The sequence below is a fragment of the Anser anser genome, assembly GCF_964211835.1.
Source record: "Anser anser genome assembly, chromosome: 1".
NCBI classification, from domain to species: Eukaryota; Metazoa; Chordata; class Aves; order Anseriformes; family Anatidae; genus Anser; species Anser anser.
This window is the reverse complement of record NC_139720.1, coordinates 1,057,712-1,080,444: the sequence shown is the minus strand read 5'-3', so window position 1 is coordinate 1,080,444 and position 22,733 is coordinate 1,057,712. Positions and strand designations below refer to the sequence as shown.

The 22,733-nt window shown below is 66.1% G+C and overlaps 1 protein-coding gene across 1 annotated transcript in view; it reads right to left on the bottom strand.

Annotated features, from left to right (window-relative positions):
* Positions 1-22,733, bottom strand: part of SND1 (staphylococcal nuclease and tudor domain containing 1) — a 118,405-nt gene that overhangs the window by 15,262 nt on the left and 80,410 nt on the right. The window contains 1 exon segment of the mRNA XM_083819714.1: positions 13,034-13,143. Coding sequence (XP_083675840.1) covers positions 13,034-13,143 — 110 coding nt within the window.

Here is a 22,733-nt window from a genome sequence, read left to right as displayed (position 1 = left end):
TCGGCGACTCCCGAAATCGTGGGAAGGGGGGGGGGGGTGGGGAGCGGGGTGGGGAGGGGGCAGGCGAACCCCGAAGTTATATATATCGCTATATCGCTATATAGACTCCCAACGACCTGACTGTACTCTGAGCGAGAAACCAACGACAGCAGCAGCAACAGCAGAAAAAAAAAAAAGAAAAAAAAAAAAAAACAAGTGTATTTTTGTATTTTAATAAATATTGTTAAAAATTTTGAACGCGCTGTCCCTCACGGGTTAACTGGCCCGGCCGCCCCGCGTGTCCCCCCCCCCAACCTCCCCGCGCCGAGCAGAGCCTGAAAGGGTTTCTGTGGCCGCTTTTTGTCTGCCCGGCAGCAAAAAGCCTCCAAAAATCGGGATGCTGGGGGGGGGGGAGGCGGGGGAGGAGGTCAGGAGGAAAATGGAAGGAGAGCGGCAGCGAGGGGGGCGCGCGGAACCGGGGGGGGGCACCGCTGCGGATGGCCAGCGCTTGTACACGCGTGTGCACGGGGCCAGGGACCCCCCCCCACCCCGATCCTGCCAGGATCGGGCCCCTTCCCCCCGAATATCCCCGGCCGCCGGAGCTGGATTCGCCATTTACCGCCGGGGGAGGACGGGCGGCGATGAATCACCGGCCGTGCCGCGGTGCTCGGGCGGTGGGACGGGGGCGCGGGACCCCCTGGAGCCCCCCCCCCAGCAGTGGCACAACGCCGTGCCCTGCCCGAGCCCCCCCCATGACCTTCCCGAGCCCCCCCAAGACCTGCCCGAGCCCCCCGTGCCGTGCCCGAGCCCCCCACACCATGCCCACCCCGTGAGCCACCGCCGCTGTTGCCGGATGCGGCGGGAGCTGGCGCTGGGAGATTTTTTTGGGCTTTTTTGGGTGCTTTTCGGGGTGGGATTTTGGTGGCGCTGGGCTCTGGGAGCCTTTCTCTCAAAGCCCGGCGTCTCTCGTGGCTCCCCGGCCCAGTTCTGGCCCGGTCCCAGCAGCACCGCGGTGCTGGGCCCTTCCTCCCGCGCCGCTCCCCTCCTCATCCTCCTCGCCACCGGGGAGCCCAGCGCCCCTCCAGAGCCGCTACCGGCGGCAGACACGGGGAGCGGGCTGACGTGACGTATGGAGTTTATTTAAGCACTTAGCTTTAATTTTAGCCCTAAATTAGAATAGCAAAGTAAATAATCTGGCTGCTGCTGCTGCTGCGAGAGGTGCCCGGAGGGAGCGTGCGCGGCGGGGAGAGCGCGGGGCGCGGGGCTCGGGGCTCAGCGCCGCGCTGGGACCGGGGGGGCTGCGAGCTCTGGCCGGGTGGGCTGCGGTGTCCCGGGGGCGAGGGGCTGCGGTGGGATGGGATGGGGTGGGGGGGCTGCGATGGGGTGGGATGGGATGGATGGAGTGTGGTGCGAGGGGACGGGGGGGCCGTGATGCAATGAGGTGGAGGAGTTGCAGTGCGATGGGATGGAGAGGCTGGGATGGGATGGGGTGCGATGGGGATGGGATTGGGATGGGGTGGAGGGGCTGTGGTGGGGTGAAGAGGTTGGGATGGGATGGGGATGGGGTTGGGACGGGATGGAGGGGCTCTGGTGGGGTGGAGCGGTTGCGGTGTGATAGGATGGAGGGGATGCGTTGTGATGGGATGGAGAGGTTGTGATGGGACGGGATCCGATGGGATGCGATGGGATGCAACGGGATGGGAGGGAGCATTTGCGGTGCGATCAGAGCAAGGGACTTGCAGCGTGATCAGCACAAGGGGCTGCGGTGTGACGAGGCGGAGGGGCCGTGCTGTGACCAGATCGTTGTGGTTGTGGTGTGGTCAGGGGGCTCGATGCGACGTGAGGGGCTGCACAGCCGTCAGTGGGGGCTGAGGGGGGGGGATTGCCATGCGACTGGGTGGGCTGCAGTGTGATGGGGCAGCGGGGCTGCAGTGCCACGAGGGGATGCAGCGCGATCGGTGCAAGGGGTGGCGATGTGGTCGGGTGGTCCCGATGTGGTCGGGTGGCCGCAATGTTGGTCGGGTGGTCGCGATTTGATCGGGTGGTCCCGATGTGAGCGGGTGGCCCCGGTGTGCTCAGGCGTTTGCAGTGTGCCCGGGGAGGTGCGGGGCAGTTGGGGCACCCAGGTACCCCTGTGCTCCAGCCGCTCCTCCCCCAGGGCTCACAAACTTTGCTGCCTGACCCCCCCGACTGGGGATAGGGGTCTGAGGGACGGGGACGGGACAGTGACGGGACGGACAGGGACAGGGACAGGGACAGGGACAGGGACAGGGACAGACAGACCCCGGGCCCTGCAGCTGAGGGCGGGGGGGTATTCGCAGCCAGCCCTGTGCGAGCGCCTTCGTCACCGGCTTCCCAGAGACATGCAAGAAGCGGAGCGACAGGAATATAAAAGCCTTTCATTGGCGGCGGTGCCGGGCGCGGGCTGCCCCCCCCTGCACACGCCATCCACCCACCGCCCCCCGCCCCCCCCAGCATTTTGGGGACGGGAGATGGGAGATGCCGGCGAGGTTTTGCCAAGAGCCAGCTCGGGCATTGCCAGCACCGGGGTGTGGGGCCAGCACCGGCCCCACGGAGCCCCACGGAGCCCCACAGCCACCCCACGGAGCCCCCCGGGGTCCGTAAGGAAAACGCCCCAGAGCAGAGCGGGGGCCCCGGGGAACGTGTGCAGCGGCTGCAGCATCCCGTGATTAAAAACCTCGCGGCTTGTTAAGGATAATTTCTATGGCAACGCTCCCCATCGGGGCCCGGCCGCTATTGTCTCCGCACGTGCACGTGCGAGCGGGTGCTGGCAGAGGGGCACCCGGGGTGGCCCCATCCCGCAGGGTCCCCGAGGGTCCCCGCGCCCGCCCCGGGGCTGTTGGGGTCGGGGATGCTCGGCGGCGGGGACGGAGCCCGGGCACCTCCTGCCGGGGCCTTTCCCTCGCCGCCCGCGCACCGCCGCGGTCAGGGCTCCGTAATTAGCTGCCGTGCCTCGGAAAAGGCAAATATTTACTAAATCCAAATCTGCACTTTCAGGAAAAAAGCAAATGTCACAGCAGCCGCCCAGAAAACCCCGCCAGCAGCGCCGGGGGCGGACGCTCCTCCAGGGCACTGCGTGCACTGGGACACGCTGGGAGGTACTGGGAGGCACTGGGACGGTCCCTACCGCCCTGCTGCAGCGTGGCAGCTCCCTCATGCGCGGCATCCCCGGGCTTGAGCTGAGGTTCCCGAGCGGGGCAAAGCCAGCATCGAGGCCACGGGGCCGTGCTCCGCGGTGCCCGCGGTGGGGCTGCCGTCCCGGGGGCATTCCCACCGGGCGCAGGAAGCCGGCGACGAAGCCGGGGGCTGTGCCGGCTGTGTGGGCTCGGCGGCACAGCCCGACTCGGGGCTCGCGGTAATTATTCTTATTGCTGCGGATATTTTTGGCTCCGTTGCTGCAGATGTTTTCGCAGCTCCGCGGGTTTTGCAGCGTGCGGCAGCGCATCCCAGGAAGGCGCTCGCGTTTCAGCCCGGCGGGGTTTTAATGCTCTCGCTGGGGGCCGCCAGGAGCTGCAGCCATGGGCGCACGGGCGGGGGATCGGCAGGCCGACAATTTGAGGCTCGATTCATCGGAGCAGAACAAAAAGCGCCTTGTGCTTCCCACCCGAGGAGCGCTGCGGACGGGGCCGCTTGCCATCACACATGGACGGGGGCTGCTCGTGCCCGGCCGTGGAGCCGGGAATCGCCCGGGTGCCAAAAAAAACGCGTGGGAGGGCGACAACCCCTCGCCTCCCCCCGAGTTAAGAGGGTCCCCAGGGGGTGCCCACACCGTGCTCGCGTGGCGTGGGGACGCCGTGGTCCCGGCGTGGGTGGCTGTGGCACGTGCGGCTCCCGGTGCTGGTGGGTCGCGTCCCCCCGTGCCGTCTGCGGGGTGAAACCCGAGCGCGAAGCCGCGGGCGCGCGTCCCCCGGGAGCGCGGCAAGCTGCTCGGGGCCGCTGTCAGCCCGAACGTGATCCCAGCCAAAATTAGCCGGCACGCGGCTCGTCACCGGCCGCTCGCTTCACCTGGCTGTGAGTCAGCAGCCGGCTGCAGACAGGGTTTTAAAAATATCCCCGCAGCCTCCCGGCAGGCAGCGGGCACGGGCAGGGGAGTGGGGGCTGCCCCCGGCCCTGCTGCTTTCGGGGCTCCTGCGCCGTCCCCGTGCCGCCGGCTGCCTTTTGGTGACAGGGGCTTTGCCAAGCTCTCGCTCTTCCCGCGGGTGAAACGTCGGGAGGGATGGAAATCTAAGTGGCACGGCGGTTCCCTCAGAGAAAAGGGGCTGAGCTCGGGCTGCGGGGAGCGTGGCGCTGGCGGCGTGGCCGGTGGGGACCTGGGACCCTGCCCCCAAGCGCTGGGGGCTCAGCCTGGGTGTGCAGCCGCTGCAGGACCCCCCCCCTTTGCTGCCCCTGTCCCCAAGCATGCTGCAAAGTCCTGGGGGCTCAGCACCAGCTCAGCCCCACACTCCCCTTCGCTCATGCTCCCCTAAAAGCCATCACACATCCCGCGACCTCGATGGTGCCGATTACTGCAGCCCCCCCGTGTGCCGCAGGCAGCAGTGCTGCGATGCAGCCGGGGTCAGGAGTCGGCACCGAATTACCTTTTCATTGCCTTTACTGCTCTTATGTCACACCGAGCCCCCTCTCCGTGCCGGCGGGGGACAGGCACAGTCGCGTCCCACCGGCAGCGCTCCGTCGGCTGCGCCCCTCGCCCAGCGCCTCAGGCAGAGCCCAGCGCAGCAGCACCCAAGGTCCCTCCGAGCCCCGGTTAGGGCAGCACAGATCTGTCGGCCTGGATGCGAGCAGCTTTGGTTGTGGAGAGCTTTGGGAGCGCGCAGGCGTGCGTGCACAGGCTGAGGAGCGCCCTGCATGGGAGCCAGCCTCGCGCTCTGCAGCCCCCAGCACACGGGGACAGGGACTGGGATGGGGACAGGGACTGGGATGGGGACAGGGACTGGGATGGGGACAGGGACTGATGGGGACAGGGACAAGGATGGGGACAGGGACTGTTATGGGGACAGGGACTTTTAAGGGGACTGACGCCCTCCCTTGAGCCGTGAGGACACAGGCAGCACGGTGCCGTGGAGAGGCGGAGAGGGGACGGTGGCTCTTGGAGTGCTCTCGGGAGCGGGAACCAGTTGAGGAGCACGGTGCCTGTGGAACCCGGCTCGTGACGGCAGCCGATCGACCCACAAAAAACCCCCAGCCCTGTGCTGGCCCGGGAAGGGCGGCAGGACGTGGACAGATTAAAACCGGCCTGAAGCGAGAAGGCGAGCAGCAACGTCCCAGTGGCACTGTCCCCACAGCGTCCTGCTGCTGCCCTCCACGTCTGGGCCCCATCCCTGCCCCAGGGGCCACTGGGGAAACTGAGGCACAGAGCCCCTGCCACGAGACGATGAGCATCCGTGGGGACAGCGCGGGGTGGGGGACAGCCCCGGGAGGGGACAGCCCCGGGAGGGCTCAGCGCCCTCCTTCTCCTCCCCAGCCGCTCAGCACCGCCGTGCAGGGCTCAGCACCGGGCGACGTTGCCGCTCTCGTGGCTTTTTTCCGCCCCCCCAAGCCTGAGCTGCAGACTGCGGCAAACTCTTTTTTGAAGGGGGAGAGGATTTTATGTGCTGCTTCCCCCCCCCCCCCCCCAGTAATTACAACTGCAGCACGGGCTGCTGCTGGGCCCATTTGCATAAACAGTTTAGCAACTGTGCTGCCTCTAAATGGGGCCGCTACCGGGGCTGCTTTGCATAATGCGCCGCTTCCCCGACCCCATCCGGCCTAATTGGCCTAATTGGCCTGACGAGCCGGGACCTCCCGAACCGGGTCAGCCCTGGGGGTCGCTGCCCCTGCCCGCGGATTGCGACCCCGGCCCCGGGGTGGATAAATGCTGCCCCCGCTGCGGGAGGGAGATGTGCGGGGCTTCAAGCACCTGCAGCTCCCCCGGCTCCGCCACCAGCCTGCCATGTCCCCGGCACCGTCCCTGCCTCTGCGTGGCCACCGTGCCGCCGCCACGTGCCGGCTCCGCGGGGCGGGCAGCGCCGGTGCCCCCGCGTCGCGCCGGCGAAGCCCAGCGGGACCCCGGGGACGGATGGTGCCGTACGGCCGCAAACAGTCGGCACCTTGGGAGAAGCCGGCAGCCTCTCCGACGTAATTAAACCCGGCACCTTGTCAAATCGAGGCTGCTCGCTCGCACGACATGAGCACGAGGGGGAAGAGGTGGGACAGGGCCCCGGGAGCCTTCCCGGCGCTGCCGCTCCTGGTCGGTGCCCGCCGCCACGGCGAGACCCCAGCCGTGCTGTGCCGGTGCTGCCGCAGGCAGTGCAAAGGCAGGGATGGGGTAAATAAAGGGCCGGGGGCATGTGGGGCAGCACGAAGCCACGCCGGGGCACGAGCAGCTTTGGGGCGCGGGGCTGGACCCCAGATGTAGGGGAGGCTGCAAGGAAACCCTGCTGCGGGGGCGCAGCCGTGGGCTGGGAGCTGCGGCCGCTGGAGGAGCCGGGCTGAGAGCGAGAGGGATAACGAGAGGGGTAATGAGAGGGATAACGAGAAGGCTGATGAACCTGTGCAGCCTCATCCCTCCTGGCCACATCCCCGGGAGATGCACGGGGCCGTGCCCCGCTCCGTGCCCCCCTGTCCCCCGTGGATGTGAGCCCATGCTGCTGGCAGCCGTGCCAGGGGCACGCAGCGCCCGCGTGACACCGGCACGCTCGGCCCCGCAGCTTCCCTGCTCACCAAAGTGGCTTTTGGCGGCCAGCTGAGCATTCAGCAGGATCTCTCCTTCCCATTACGGCAGGAGGAACGCATTCGAGGGGAGAGAATTACACCTTGACGAGAGGAAATTTTTGCCTACGGATTAAACGCGTCGCTCCCTTTGGCTGGAGACTGAACCTGAGCCGAGCGCGGCCGCAGCCCGGGTGGGCACGAGGGGGCCGCTGGCGCTGCTCGGCTGCTGCCCCCGGCCGGGGCTCGGCACAGGGGGGGCTCCTCCGGCAGCGCTGCCCCCTCCCAGCTCCGCGGGGAGCTGCGGCCTGGCGCTGCTGCGGCAAACTGCTGACACATCAGCCGAAACCTCTAATTAAAACCATAATGATAAAGGAAAAATGTGGGCTACGAGGCAATCAATAACGGAACAAAACGCACTCCTGCCAGGGCTTGTTTCCTCGGACTCAGGTCCCCGAGGGGCTTCGCAAAGCCGTGATCTGGATGCGAGCTGCGAGCGCTCGCAGCGGGATCGTCCGCCTCCCCCCCGTCCTCCCAGCACAGCCCAGCATGGGGGGGACACGAAGGGGACACCCAGAGCGCCGGGGGACGAACGGCCTGGCACTGCTCATCCATTTTCTCTCCACCACGTTAATCAACGGCGGGAGAAGCTGCACGGCTGTTGGACTCCAGCAACGGCAGCAAAGGTCGGCTCCGTCCCCACGGGGTGGGGGCTGGCGACGGGGAGGGACCGGCCCCCAAAATCCAGCACCCGCAGGGGGTCCCTGCCCAGCGCCGCCGGGTGCTGTTGGCTGCCCAGGCGATGTGCCCGCGGTGCTGTAAGGGAACGGCCGCGCCGTCCTGCGTAATGGGTCGCGTGCTACGAGCCGGAGAGGTGACCGCAGGGAGCAGTACCGGTGACAGCACGCCGTAATTCCCGGCGTCGTCCCAGCCAGGCCGGCTGAGCCGGGCTGTCTCGGCGGAGCCGCGTGCGTGCCGGAGCTGCACCACACAGGGCTGAGCGCCGTGCCCGGCGTGCTCGTGGCACCCAAGCGCGTGAACGCCGGCTGCCGGCGTGCTCCAGGAGCCTGCGGCGCTGCCAGCGGTCACTTCCCTGCCGGGTCCCGCTCCACCTTGCCAGAATCAGGGGAAAAAGCTGCTAAAAATGTGCTGGCACCGGAGCCCCAGCAGTACGGGCTTCCTGCCTGGCTGCATGGCACGGCGTGGTGCGGCACAGCGTGGCACGGCACGGCACGGCATAACTTGGCACGGCATAACACGGCTCAGCACAGCACGGCACAGCGTGCCACGTGCCTCCCCAGCTTCCCACTCTCTGCTCTCCCAGCCAGCGTGACATCTGCGTGTCCCCGGGGGGGGACACGACACCTGCATGTCCCTGGGGGACACACAACACCTGGGCGGCCACCGGGCGCCGGGGACAGGGTGCGGACACGCACGCACAGGGCAGGGGACATTGGCTCCCAGCCCAGCACAGCGAGGAGCAAAGCATTCCTGCCCCCCGACCTCGTCCCTTTCCAGATACAGCATCACCATCCTGTCCCCATCCCCGTCCCCATCCCCGTCCCCTTTTCCATCACCATCCTGTCCCCATCCCTGTCCCCATGCCATCCCCATCTACATCCCCATCACCATCCTGTCCCCATCCACACCCCCATCTCCATCACCATCCTGTCCCCATCCACACCCCCATCTCCATCACCATCCTGTCTCCACCCCTGTCACCATCTTATCCCCATCCCCATCCCCATCCCCATCCCTGCCCCTGCGTGGCCAAAGGGCTCTCCTCTTGCATTAAGCCCCAGCGCCTACAACGCACGAGCGAAGGAGAAGGGGAGGTGAGGCAAAAAAAAGGGGAAAAAAAAAATAAAAGAGCTGCTTTCTGCTCAGCTCCTGGAGGACTTGAGCATTTAGCAAAAGAGTTTAAAAGCTTGCTGACCTGGCACGCTTGAGGAGCTGAGATTACGAAGAGAAAACCTTTCAAGCGCCCGAGGTGCCGGGGGAGGCGGGGGAGGCGGGCGAGCATGGCGCTGGCGCTGCTGCCTGGTGCGGGGAACAAGTGGCCCCCGACGAAGACCACGGAGCTGAGCCCGCTCCCAAATCACTGCCCCGGCCCCGAGGCATGCCTCCGCCAGCAGGACCTGGGTGCTGGAACACCGAGCACCCCGTGGGGTCGGGGTGGTTGGGGACCCCTGGCCACGTTTTTGGCAGAGGTCGGTTTGGTGGTGGTGGGGGTCCGGCAACGTGTCCCCTCCCATGGCTTCCCTTGGATGCCTGCCACGCTGTGCGGCCCCATGGCACTGACAGAGCCAGCGGTGGGTGGATGGATGGACAGACGGACGGACGGTGTGATGGGACCCCCAAATACATCGCCACACTGGAGGCAAGCGGCAGGGACGCAATGGGGATGGCACCGACCTCTGCGCCCCAGGGAGGGGGCTGTCACCCCGTCCCCGTGTCCCATGGGGAGCTGCCACGATTCAAGAGCTCCTGGGGACAACTGGAACACAGCAAAGGCTGAGCCCCGGTGGGCACCGCAGCCTGAGGACGGGGCAGCAGCACCCAGGGGACGTGGGGACACAGGGCCCTGCCGGTGGGGGCAGCGCTGCCGGTGGCTCGTGAGCTGCAGCCCAGGCACGCCGCCCACCCTGCCGCCAGCTCCCCTGGATCTCCGCGGCTCCGTCCCCCCAGGGAATTGTCTTTATTAAGCCGCCCTGCTCGGGCTCCTCGCCGGCAGGAAGGATTAACGCCACCGCAGCCTCTCGCCTCTCCGCTCCTGTGCGCTCGGGTTTCCTGCAGCAAACGCGCCCCTGGGATCGTCCCCAAGCGCTGTGGGGCTGCGGGAAGCTGCAGGAGCCCCGGGCACGTTGCCACCGGGGTCTGCGGGGATGCAGTGTGGGGCACGAGCCAAGGAGCCGGAGCTGGGTCTGTGGGGCTGGGAGGCAGAAGCCACGAGGGCACCAGGGAGGGGACCCCCGTGTCCCTGTCCCAGGGTTGGCAGCAGTGCTGCCTGTTTGCAGGGTGTTGGGAGCATGGCCCTGGGCACCCCACGGGGACCCTGCGCAGCAGCTGCCCGGGCTGGCCCATGCTCCTGGGGCACAGGAGCCGCAGCCTGCGTGCCGTGGGACACCGCAGTGCCTCTGCTGCCGAGGCTCTGCTGGGGAGACTGCAGCTGAGCTGCCCCAGCCCCACTCCCCTGATGTGCCCCGGCACCCCCTGATCTGCCCCAGCTCCCCCATTCCTGCCCCAGCACCCCCGTTCCTCCTGCAGCTCCCCCGTCCCCTCCTCTCCCCCTGCTCCCAGCACGCGGCGGGGCCGTGCCCTGTGCCTGGAGCCCCCACCGCCGGGGGGGTGCGGTTCTGTCACCCTGGGGTCCCAGGAGCGAGGGGAAGAGCAAAGCCGTCGGCGCCCAACGAGCGCGGTTTTATCCTGACAGTCATTCAGGGAGATGGCCAAGGGCTGCGGAGGGCATTTTTTATCCTATATTGAAATTATGAATCACGGCGCAATTACACAAAATGGATCCCGCGCTCGGGTGGCACAGAAGTTTCAATCAGAGGAGTCACACGAGTTGGCGAATTTTCATATCAAGAGGTCTTAATGAGCACACATTAAAGACAGGGGAGGCGGGGACGGGAGGCAGGTTCACGCCAAATTCTGCAAATGCCCCCGGCGCTCACGGGAGAGCTGGCTGGACACCCCACACGGCCCCAGCCGTGCTCCCATCAAGAGCAGCGGGGCCGTGGTGACCGGCACACGGCTCTCGGGGCACCCAGATGCTTTCTCCTTCAGAAGATCAAAAGAAAGTAATTTACGGTTTTTCATCTCAGAATCTAAAGCTGCTCCCCTGCAGGGCGATTTCTGTAATTAGCATTTGCTGAGGCCATGCAAGGTCGGCCCGGCCGCGGCTCCCTCTGAGGATGGTCCTGAGGAGCCAGCCCGCAGCCCGGCCTCGCGACGGTGCTGCGGAGGTGCAGGATCGGCCCCTGCTTCCCGCGGCAGCTCCAGCATCTGCCACGCATCCAGCGTGCACCCACTGTGCACCCACCGTGCATCTGCCCTGCATCTGCTCAGCACCCTCTGTGCATCCCCCATGTATCTGCTGTGCATCCCTCACGCATCTGCCCTGCACGCGCTGTGCTTTTGCTGTGCTTTTGCTGTGCATCTGCTGCACACCCACCCTGCAACTGCTTTGCATCCACCAGGCATCCTCTGTGCATCCTCTGTGCACCCTCTGTGCATCCTCCGTGCATCCTCCGTGCATCCTCTGTGCATCCTCCGTGCATCCTCTGTGCAACCATTGTGCATCCTGTGTGCATCCTCCATGCACCCTCTGTGCATCCTCCGTGCACCCTCTGTGCATCCTCTGTGCATCCACCACGCATCCTCTGTGCAACCACGGTGCATCCTGTGTGCATCCTCCATGCATCCTCTGTGCCACCATTGTGCGTCCACTGTGCATCCCTCATGCGTCCTCGTGTATCCGCTGTGCATCCCCGCTGCGTCCCCGCTGTATCCACTGTGCATCCATCGCGCACCCGCCGTGCACCTGCCGCGTGTCCACCATGCACGCACCGTGCATCCGTTGTGCTTCTGCTGTGCTTCTGCTGCGCATCTGCCGCACACCCACCCCGCACCCTCTGTGTGCCCACTGTGCATCCATTGTGCATCTGCTGCGCATCTGCCGCACATCCTCTGTGCATCCACCGTGCATCTGCCGTGCATCCGCTGTGTGCTCGCTGTGCATCCCTGGCACAGCCCCTGCGCAGGTGCTGGGCACCCCCTGCTCGTTCTCTGTGCACCCTGCACGCCCCCGCTGTGCATTCGCTGTGCATCCAGCCCGCGTCCCCGGTGCACCCGTGGTGCACCAGCCGTTCACATGCCGCACATCCACCCTGCCACCGCCGCGCATCCTCTGTGCGCCCACCACGCACCACAGCTCCGCAGAGGGCAATGCGAGCCACCGCAGAGGACCCGGACGTGCTCTAACTCCTGCACTTCTCCCACCCTGTGTGCTCACAGGGCCCAGTTCGGTGCCTCCCTGCTCGTGCTGGGGACACAGCGGGTGGCAGGGACAAGGCAAGCGCAGCGCCCGGTGCCTTCCGCTGTCCCCTGGGCGGCTCTGGGGAGGCTGCAGAGCTGGAAGTGCCGCTGGCCATGGGACGGAGAGGATGGAAGCACGCCTGTCCCAACCCAGTGGGAAAACTGAGCACAGCGCAGCAGCCCCTAGCAGCTCCTCACGTACATCCTGGCAGGCAGGGCCAGATCCAGGGGCACCCGGGGGACCCACGGTGGCGTCTCCATTGCCCCGAGCCAGCCCAGCTCATCGCAGAGAATGCTCAGAGCCCGTGGCAGGGAGACGGGGCTGGCAGACCCTGAGATAACGGCTGCTTGAGTCAACCTAAAGCTAACGGCTGGGAAACGGACAGAAGGGCAGCGATGTGCGGTGGGTACAGAGACACCCTGCTGAGGAGCCGGGGTCCCCGCGAGAGCCGCGCTGCGGACGAGGAGCGAGTTACGTGCGCAGGAGATGCAGCGGCACGGAGCAGGTACCCCATCGGTCTGGGGGGGGGGGGCACGGTGACACCCAGGGCTGGGTCACCCCCTCTGCACCTGGCCCTCACAGGCTGAGCCCTTCTTCCTCCTCGCCCTGTCCTCTCCCCCCGCGCTGGCGTGGAGCCCCCGCGCGCAGCGGGTGCGCTGTGCCGCTTCGTGCTTCCTCTGCACTTTCCCTTTTTGCAAGCATCATCTCTGTGCTTTCCTTTTTTGCCGGCGTCATTGCCAGGTGCTTTTCGGGGCCACCGCCTTTGCGGTCTTTCTGGGGCACACGCAGCACCCTCACCTGGCACCCTGCAGGATGCGTTCCCCCACGCCGCGCTCGGCACAAGTAGCTCTCGTTATTGCTTTCCACACAAATACAAAGGTAAAAGAAGAGGCAAGCGAGCGCTCTCCCACCTGCCCCTGGCCCTGACAGGGAGAAATGCCCGGCACAAGAGATTTTAGGGGTGGTGGGAAGACACCACCTCCATGATTTACGCATTGGCTTCCAACACAAAGCACCATTCCCGTGCCGCCAGCGTGCCAAGACTGGCAGTGGCACAGGGCTCTCGTCCACCCCTCGCACGTGGTATGGACACGGCAGCCCCGAGCTGTGCCGGAGCCACGGAACTGCATCCCCTGGCTGTGCCCAGACCCAAACCTGGCAGCAGGGACACTCGGTGACGTATGATCGTGGCAATTCCTGTGCCACGGAAAGCCCCCACCTGCCGCGCCTGCCCGCAGCCCTTCGGGAAGGCAGCTGGCACCCTCTGGCATCGTATGCACCCGCGCCCGCACCGTGCGCTCCTACCTCTCGCTGCAGCACCAGCTCCTTGGTGAAGTGCGTGGCCTCCTCGCTGAAGGGTTCCCCCTCCTGCACCAGCCCCGGCAGGTTCCTGGCTCCTCGGGGACACTCGATACCTGCAGGGGGAGAGGGAGGCGTTGGGAGGGGGCCGGCGCGTACCCGTGCGCCCACCCCAGCAGCGCCGGTGGCCCGGTGGCTGCCCCAACCCTGCGCGGCACGCGGCCGGTGGCTTCGGGCTCTTGGTTGGCAGCAGCGCCGCTCCTTCCCTTTACGGCAGCCGCAGGGCTCGTGCAGCTTCACGGGCCGTAAAACTATATGGGCGAGGAAATGAAAATTGATTCCCCGGCTCCGCGCGGCGCAGCCAGAGCAGCGCCAGGCCTCGCTGCTCCCGCCTGGCACCGGGCTTCGCTGCGGGGCTGCCGGCGGCTCCCCGTGGGGTGGGACGGGGGCACCCCACATACCCAGGGGGGCTGCAAAGACCCCACGCCGGGAGCTGCTCCCTGCACAAATCCTAAATCATCACTGGGCAAGGCGGTGCTGGGGACACAACCCAAAGCGCACGCTTAGCGGAGGAAGGCAGCGCACAAAGACTTTACCACGGCACCGGCGGTGCCACCTCCAATCTAGGCGCACGTTAACACCCCCTGGCCCCCCAAAACCCCCAGCCCCCTCAGCTGGTGGGCATGGGGCCCGTGCAGAGCCTGCGACAGCCCCTGGGCCGGGCCAGGGAGGAGCTGGCAGTGCGGGGGGCACAGTGACGAGCCCGCAGGCTGGGGTTAGGGCTGCGCCCCTGTCCCCGTCCCCAGTCCTTGTGCCCTGCCTCGTGCCGGAGGGGGACGTCCCCGGCTGCCTCAAGCACCGAGCCTAATTCCAGGCTGCTCCCATTACCTCTAATAGCCGCCTGCGCGATAGCGCTGGCTGAGAGCTCCTGATAAGCAGGTATTAATTCTGCCCTATTATTACAGCCGCGCGGGCAGGTCAAGCACCAGCGCTACCCCCCCAATCTCGTCAGCCATCGCTGGGAATTGAAATACCGGAAAAAAAGAGGGGGAGAGGAGGAGACCGAGCGCTGCAGGGCTGGCTCTCTGGCTTGGCGCAGAGGCCGGGCTGTGCCCCACGTGCCCCAGACCCAAACCACGACCCGGAGCCGCCGCGGCGCAGCCGCCGCTCCCTGACTCGGTTTCCCCAGGTGCGGAGCGGGGTGAGAGCCCCGGGGTCCCCTCGTGCAGCGCGCTGCCCGAGCCAGGCTGCTCCGCTGCCACGGAGGCACAGCTTATTAAACGGGGAAGTGCTGCATTGTTAATTTTATTTTACATAATTTGTTGTTAACGAAGTGCCAAGAATTACATTTAGCGGCTGCCCAACCCGTCGGTCTATAACGGGAAAGTGCAGAGCAGCGCCCTGCGGGATGCAGGAGGGGCAGCGCGCAGTGAGGCCGGTGCTGGCATCGCCCCCGGCTCACGGCACGGCCGCAGGAGCCATCGCCGGCGCTCAGCCTGCGGAGGGACCGGGCTGCCGGGGTGCGGGGCTGGTGCTGTGGGGTCCGAGAGCCGCCCCGCACCACCCTGGGACCGACACCGCAACGGCTGGGGACGGGGCTGTCCCCGCACGGGGGGACCGCGGGAGCACCGGGGAGGCAGCAGGGTGCAGGCACCAGCAAAGGGGACGGGATTAAGGCACAGCACGGCCCGGTGCTCCTCACCGGGCAGGACAGACAGACGGACAGACGCCGATAATTCACGGCAAGAGGCTGAAGCGCGCGGCAAAGCCGGCACCGCAAGGGGCAGACCCTGCAGCAAAGCCGCGATGGGAAACCGGCTTGTGAGCGATCGCTTGAACAGGAGATTTTATGTTTAGCAGAGCCCCCATCCTTACTCTGCGTGCTGTTTCTAATAAAAAAGCCTGCTTAGGGTCAGAAGCAGAGCTGGCTGTGGGCGCAGCAGCGCGGGCAGGCGGCGGCGGGGCACCCCCGGTGCGGTGCAGGGGGCACCCAGCGCTGCCGGCACGCAGGTGCCGTGCTCCAGCAGCAGCGCTTCCAAAACGCTGCTCCCGCGCGTTGATGAAGTGCTGACCGGCGTGCAGACGCGGCCGGGCGCAAGTCACGGCGGGGGGGGGGCCAGCAGCCGCCCAGCGAGAGGGGAGCGCGGCCCCTGGGAGGCTGCGGGGGGGCGCGAGTGCAGACGATGAGAAGCGCCGACTTAAATCAAGGTTTCCTGCTCGCTGATTTAGCCGGCGATTAAAAGCGGTGATTTGAATCACTCGAAATTAAACCTCTGCACTGTGGGCAATGATGGGTGAGGAGGAGGCTGCGGGAGAGGGCTCCGGTGTCCCTGGCTCTCCCCAGCCTTCCCCGGGGCTTGCTGGGGCAGGGGGGCACCCGCTCCGAGAAAATACTGCGTCCCCATCCCCATCCCATCCCATCCCATCCCATCCCATCCCATCCCCATCCCATCCCCATCCCATCCCATCCCATCCCCATCCCATCCCATCCCATCCCATCCCATCCCATCCCATCCCCACCACCCCGCTGCCTCCCACCCTCGCCATCACCACAACCGCAGAGCTGGAGCGCGGTGGCAGCCAAAAAAGCCTTTTTTCCCCTCTTTTCCCTCCCCCCTCTCCTCCGTGCTGTCTCCAAGGGAAGCAAAACATTTCCAGGCAGTCTGGCAGGAGTTTGGCAGCGGTGACATGCAGCAGCCAGCTGCCAGACCCCCCCGAGCCCCCCCGGGGCGAGGGGAGCCCCCGGCCCTGCCCGTGCCCCATCCCGGCCCCCACAGCAGCCTCTGGAGCATCCGCACCCCCCTGCCCCAAAAAAACGGGATAGGAACAGAGGATTTCTGGAAAAGCAGCAGAACTCGGGGTGGGGAGAGTGGGCGATCCAGCGGCTTCGTCAGCGAGCCGAGCACCGGCAGCGTGGCCCCAGCGGGCTCCTTGGGCGGGGGGGGGGGGGCGTGGGGGCAGGCACGTGAGCAAGTGTGCACCCCCCTTTTGTGCTGTGCACCATTTGGGGGCACACGGGAGAGCGGCGCGAGGTGTTCGCCAGGGCTCCTGCCTTCGCCAGGAGGATTCTGGCGCCCTTCCTCCTCCTCCTCCTCCTGTGCGCAGCAAGCAGGGGCCGGGGGGAGGGAGCCGCGGCTGTGCGCTAACAGCCTCCAACAGCGGCGAGCGGCGAAAGATGCTTTTTTTGCAGAAAGTGATCTGAAGCAGCAGCCGAGGAAGTGTCCAAGTGCTTAAACCCCAAACGCCAATTAGGAGCGCGGCGCTGCCGCAGCCCGGTGCGGGCTCGGGGGGGGGGGGGGGGGCCCACTGAGCGCTGCGTGCACGAGCCCCGGACCCCGTGCCGGATGCCACACTGGGTACGCTCACAGCCCCTGATGCCTCCTGAAACCACATGAGCAAAGCCTGCTTTTTTTCGGAAAAAAAAAAAAAAGACACGCGGGAAGGATGCGACGAGCGCATCCAACCCCAGCACTACGCATCCGGCACGCGGCACGGGGAGGGGGACACTCGGCAGCGATCTGAGCAAAGCCATCAAAGTTGCACAGCCCTTGAAAAAACTAAATAAACCTGAAGACGCGGCTCTGATGCTCTTCCCGGGAAGCCGTAATGTATTAATCTGCGCAGATGAGGGATGCAGTTTAAAACACTGCAGCGTGCGGCTGCCGCTGCTTTCCCCCGGGGCCCCAAAATAACTCCGCTACAAATCACTTCTGCTCAGCGCCGCCGGGCAGCGAGCCCCGGCTGGAGCACGGCAGTGATGGGGGCGGCCGGGGCAGGGGGCTGGGGGCTGCTCCGAACCCGTCCGCATCCCTGTCCCCATGCAGGGATAGGAGGAGGGCAAGGGCCGGGGACAAGCATCGCACTGCAAACGCCCCCGTGCGCCCCCCAAGCCGTGGGGAGATGTGATGGAGCATCGGCTTGGAACGGTGTCGGACAGAGCTCTAGGGGCGCATGAAAACTAACCGAGCACATCCCTCGATGGCTGTCCCATCGGCACAAGAAATAAAATAATTCCAATTCTGGGCTGCCCCCTCACCTCCCTGCGGCACGGACCCCCCCCCACAGCTCCTGGGGCCATGGGCACAATGCAAGCCGCCGGGGCAGCGTCCCGCAGCATCCCCCCGCTGCAGCCTGACCCGCACCAGGGTGTTCGGCCCCGTAACGCATCTCGGGCTGCATGCAGGGAAGTGAGGAGCAGGGACCCGTGCAGGGGGTGATAAACCCGGCGCTGTGCAGGGGGCCCAGCGGAGGAGCTGATCCTGCACTGCCATGGAGCGGGGTGTGCATGGGAGCAGGGAACAGGCTCCGGGGGTGGCCACGTGTGCCGGGGGTGCTCTGCGCCAGATCCGGTCCCCGGAGCACTGCAGGGGGATGGGGTAGATGCTGGTGGGGATGCAGGGATGTGGGGACGTGGGACCTCCTCCAGCTGCCTCTTGCTGCGGGGGCTTTGCCTCTTTACTTTGAGCGTGACTTGAGGGCGCTGGGCTCACCTGCACAAAACCTGGGGGGGGTCCGGGATGCTTCAGCCGCGCCTGTCCTGCAGGCTGGTGTGTCCCCGCCAGGTCCCTGCTCAGCACCACACCGCTGCTGCCTTTGGTGACAGCACCAGCACGAGTGGGGCAGGCGCCTGCCTGCATCTCCCCGGGGGTCCCAGTGCGCCCCCCCCCTTCCCTTTGCCGCGCTGTCGCCTTCCCCACCAGCACGGCGAGGCAGGCAGAGGCAGCGGCGTGAGGTCTCGGCGCCCCGTGCTCCTGCCCGGAGCACTTCTGCTACTGACGAATGCCTGAGATTGATCTCCGGCAGGATTTATAGGGTCTTTGAGAAATAGAAAAGGCGAACAGAAGGGAGGACAGAAGCCGCGCGGGAGCATCAGTCACCGGAACGGAGCCGCCCGGTAATTGCGGGCAGCGCAGAAGCGAGACCTGAATGCTGAAGCCCCGCGCCAGACCTCGGTGCACGAGAAGGACGCGAGGTTCGGGGCCGGATCCCGCTGCGGTGCACGTGCCCTGCTCCGGTGGGGCACGGAGCTGGCCCCCGGGGACGCCCGGTGACGCCGCCGTCCCCTCCCTCCCGTGCGCCGTCCCCAAGCCGCGGCGTCCCGGTGCAGGCGGTGCCCACGGTGCTGGCACGCGCGGCGGCCTCGAGTCGTGATGGCAACTTGGCTGCTGCCGCGCAGCCCGTGTGGGAGCGCGGCGTTATTTTTAACACCAGTCCCTACCAAAATAGAGGCTGTCGGGAACAGGGAAACAGACGGCAGTGGGGAGGCGGGGGGTGGCCGGGCGCAGCCCCAATCGCACCGTCCGCGGCCGGGTGGGGGGCACGGCCGGGGACCCCCAGCATGGCACAGTGCCACCAGGACCGGTGGCAGGAGCGCTAAACCCACGCTGCCCAGGTGCAGGTTGTCGGGTGCTGGGGGGGATGCCACTTCTCGGCCCCCGTTTACAAGGAGCAAAGCGGTGCAGGGGGTGACGAAGGCCCCGTTATCAGCAGATCGGCGATAAAAAGTGGCCGGAGGCACTCGTCCCGATGCAGATGGGAGAATGCCTGCACAGCTCCTGCATCCCATACAGCCTGTACAGCCCCTATATCCCAAACAGCCCCTAAACATCCCATACAGCCTGTACAGCCCCTGCACCCCATACATCCCATACAGCCCCTGCAGTCAGTACAGCCCCTACAGCCCATGTAGCCCAAACATCCCATGCAGCCCCTACATCCCATACAGCCCATACAACCTATACATCCCATACAGCCCGTTTAACTCATACAGGCTGCACAGCCTGTACAGTCCATACCTTCCATACGGCCCATACAGCCTGTATAGCCCATGCAGACCATACACACAGCCAATACAGGTCGTAGAGTTCACACAGCCCATACAGCCCACACAACCCCTACAGATCATACAGCCTGTACAGCCCGTACAGATGATATATCCCATACACCTCACACAGCCCATATATCCCGTACAGCCCATATATCCCATACACCTCATACAGCCCATATATCCCTTACAGCCCATATATCCCTTACAGCCCATATATCCCGTACGCCCACCAGGTCACACAGCCCATATATCCCGTACGCCCACCAGGTCACACAGCCCATATATCCCGTACGCCCACCAGGTCACACAGCCCATACATCACGTAGAAGCACTGCCACCGTGGTGACGCCTGCAGGGTGGCCGGGCGCCGCAGAGCCCCATCCCTGGGGCACCCCACAGAGGCAGCGGGAGCAGCCGCCACGCTCAGCTCACGGCAGCCCCACGCACTCACGGCCTGGGATCGAGGCACACGCTGACGCACCGGCCTCGCTCGTGTCCAAGAGGACGGCTGCTCCTTGGCAAATCCCTATACTGCAGATCTGCAGCGTTTGGGGTCACCACATCCCCAAACCACACACCCGCAGCATTTGGGGTCACTGCATCCTGATACCGTGGGCCCACAGCAGTTGGGGTCACCACATCCCCACCCCACACACCTGCAGCATCTGGGGTCACCACATCCTGACACTGCAGGGCCACAGCATTTGGGGTCATCATTTCGGGGCTCAGCTCCCAGCTCCACCCCATGGCCGCGCAGCCCCACATGAGACAAAAAAAATGAGGCAAAGCCAAAAACCGGGTAAAAATGCATCAGCTGCCAGAAGGCATCATGGGGCAGTTCAGGCTGAAAAGGGTTCCAGGAGGTCTCCATGGCGCGTCGGAGCAGGGTCTGGAGCGTGCGCAACCTCCACGGGCTGCAGCTGTGCCCTGCAGCTCAGGGAGAAACCTCATTTTTGCCCCTTTTTCCCCAAAAAGCAGTGACACGCCCCGACTCAGCGCAGCGGGGCTGCAGACGGGCAGTGCTCCTCGCCCGGCATCCAGATGCCCCCGGGACCCCGCAGCGCCCAGACGGGGACCCCGCGTCCCGCGGTGGCACCAGTGAGCTACAGCCGCCCCCACGGGAGACGGCTTGCTGAGCGGGGTGAGAGCCGTGCCGGGCGGGCATCGGCTGCGGCTCAGCCCCCCGGCACAAACACCGTGACCCCCACCCCACCTCGTAAATACGGCGCCGCGCTGTCGCCTCGGCACGATTTAGGGCCCCGACCCTCGGCGCCCCGCTGCACGCTGACAGCGCCGTGCCGGGGCGCAGGAGCCTCAGGGCGTGCCCCCCCCGCTGGATCCCTCCCGCTGGCACTGCCGCGGGCCCCCGCACCCCGAAGGCGGCGTCAGGCTTCGGAGTCTCGCTGGGGAAGCGGAGCGCGGGATTAAATTAGTGCCTCTGTATTTGCACATATTTATAGCACGCCGACGTATATATTTTAGCTGGGAAGACGGCATGAGCCTCCCTGGAGAACCTCCCTGAAGTCACATTTACAGGGGACCTGTCTTCGCTTCATGATGCTCATTTGCATTTGACTTTAAAAAAAAAAAGAAATGAAGGCGGCGCTGAGGAAACGCGGGGATTTATCCCGTTTCTGGGACGAACCCCACGCCCCCGGGCAGCGGGGCCGGGGCAGCTCCGGCTGCAGCAGCGCCAAGCCGAGGGGAGGGAGCCTGCAGCGGCTCCTGCCAAAACCGAAGGAAATGGGAAAAAAAAAGGAGTGCGTGCGCACGGGGAAAGCCCACCCTGGCTCGCTGCCGCCCCGTGCCCCTCGGTCTCTCGTTATTTTACGAGAGGCAATTACTTCGGCAATTAGCCAGCGGCCGCACCGTGCCAGGGCGGTGCAGCAGCCCCGGGGGCGATGCTGGGAGCTGCGCCCCAGTTGCGGTGCTGGGACCAGTGCCCCGGTTGTGGTGCTGGGACCCGCGCCCCGGTTGTGGTGCTGGGACCCGCGCCCCGGTTGTGGTGCTGGGACCAGTGCCCTGGTTGTGGTGCTGGGACCCGCGCCCCGGTTGTGGTGCTGGGACCCGCGCCCCGGTTGTGCCGCGCCAGCAGCCAGGGACGGAAAACAAACTTAAAGCGTGGATGGTGCACGGAAGGATCAGCAGCACCGGGCTCTCCCCGTGGCATGGCTGGGAGCGAGTTTTGCCCCTGCAGCGTCATGCTCCGGCCCCGAGCTCGCTGCAGCCCCCAGCAGCGTCCCCCCCCTGTGCCGAAATCCCTGGCCTGGGAAGCCGCCAGCCCCCGCAGCCGCCCGGCCTTTCGTTAGCTGCTCGGCTGAATAATTGATCGGGCTGCACGGGGCTCATTAGGGGCGGGGATGCTTCAATAACCGAGTTTGGCTTACGCAGGGTGAAGGTTTAACTTCTCAGAGCCAGGAGCGAGGAGGGGCGCCCCTTTGGGATTTGGGGGGTGGTCACAGGGGACCCTCAGCCCCTGCTGGGAGTGGGCCAGGGCGGGGAGGCCGCCAAGCAGTCCTAATTACGCAGCTCCAATTAATATGTGGAAGGGACAGGGAAAGCACAGCAGGCGTGGTGGTCGGGTGCCGGCACGTGCCAACGGGTGCTGGGGAATTCCCGTTCCCACCACGGCCCTCCCGTCGTCACCTCCCACCCCTGGGTGCCGCGGAGCCTCCCACCCCGACCGGGGACATCCGCGGTCCCCTCCCCAGCAGAGGTGGCGCATTGTCTTCCACGCTAATTAGCACTCTACCTGCCTCTTTAGCCTGTAATTAACGCTTACAGGTTGATTAGAGAGCTGGAGCTGGGGAAGTGTCCCCGGAGAGGCACCGGGGAGGAGGAGGAGCTGCAGATTCCCTGTGCCGTGGGGACCGGGAGGGGACCGGGAGGGGACCGGGACAGTTTGCACAGCGCCCCTGAGTGTTCCCAGCAGCACCGCGATCCCGGCACAGCTGTGGCTCTGGGACGGGCAGCGCGGGGTGATCCTGTGCAACGTGGGGTGGTCCTGTGCGATGTGGGGTGGTCCTGTGCAAATTGAGGTCATCCTGTGCAACTGGGGTGGTCCCGTGCAACGGGGGCTGATCCCACGCGACACGGGGTGATCCTGTGCAAACTGGGGTGACCCTGTGCCCCGCAGGATGATCCCGTGCAGCGCGGGCGCCCCGGGAGATGCAGAGGCTGCTGTTCCGCGGGGCGCAGCCACATCTCCCCCGGGCACCGAACACCCCAAAACCTTCACTCCCAGCCCGGCCCCTTGCTTTGCAGGGCGGTGACACCCCCCCCCGTCCCCCCCAGCTCGTTATTCCCAGCCCTCTAATTGAGCTGTCTGCCGAAGGGCAAAGCGGAGGTGGCGAGGGAGGTGGCCGGGGTGACTCAGCCGCGGCAGGAGGCGAGCGGCGCACCCCGCGCGCAGCGGCACCCCCAGGGCTCTGGGGACCCTGCGGGGGCTCGGGGCCGCCTGTGCCGGGGGGGGGTCACGACTTTGGGAACTTTTCGGAGCCCGGGCACCCCCAGCAAGGCGACAGCCCGTCGGTCTCCACAGCAACGGGGATTAAATATAACTTGCAGCGAGCGCGCTCCCCCCGGAGCCATCCATCCATCGCCCGGCCGCCGGAGCGCGCCCCCCCCCCCCCCACCCCGCGTGCTCCCATTTGATTTAAAACCCACCCAGCCAAGCCAGAGCGCCCCGACCTGCAGAGAGGGGCCAGGAACGCCGTGCAGGATGGCAATAGGAAGGGATGGGAGCATCCCGAGCATCCCACCGCCATGCCCCCCCCCGCCCCCAGCCCGCAGAAGCCCCCCAACCTCGCCAAGGGAAGGGTTTAATCGCTGCAGCGGTGTGGAGCCGAGCTCATGGGGCGGGTGTGACAGCCCCGTGCA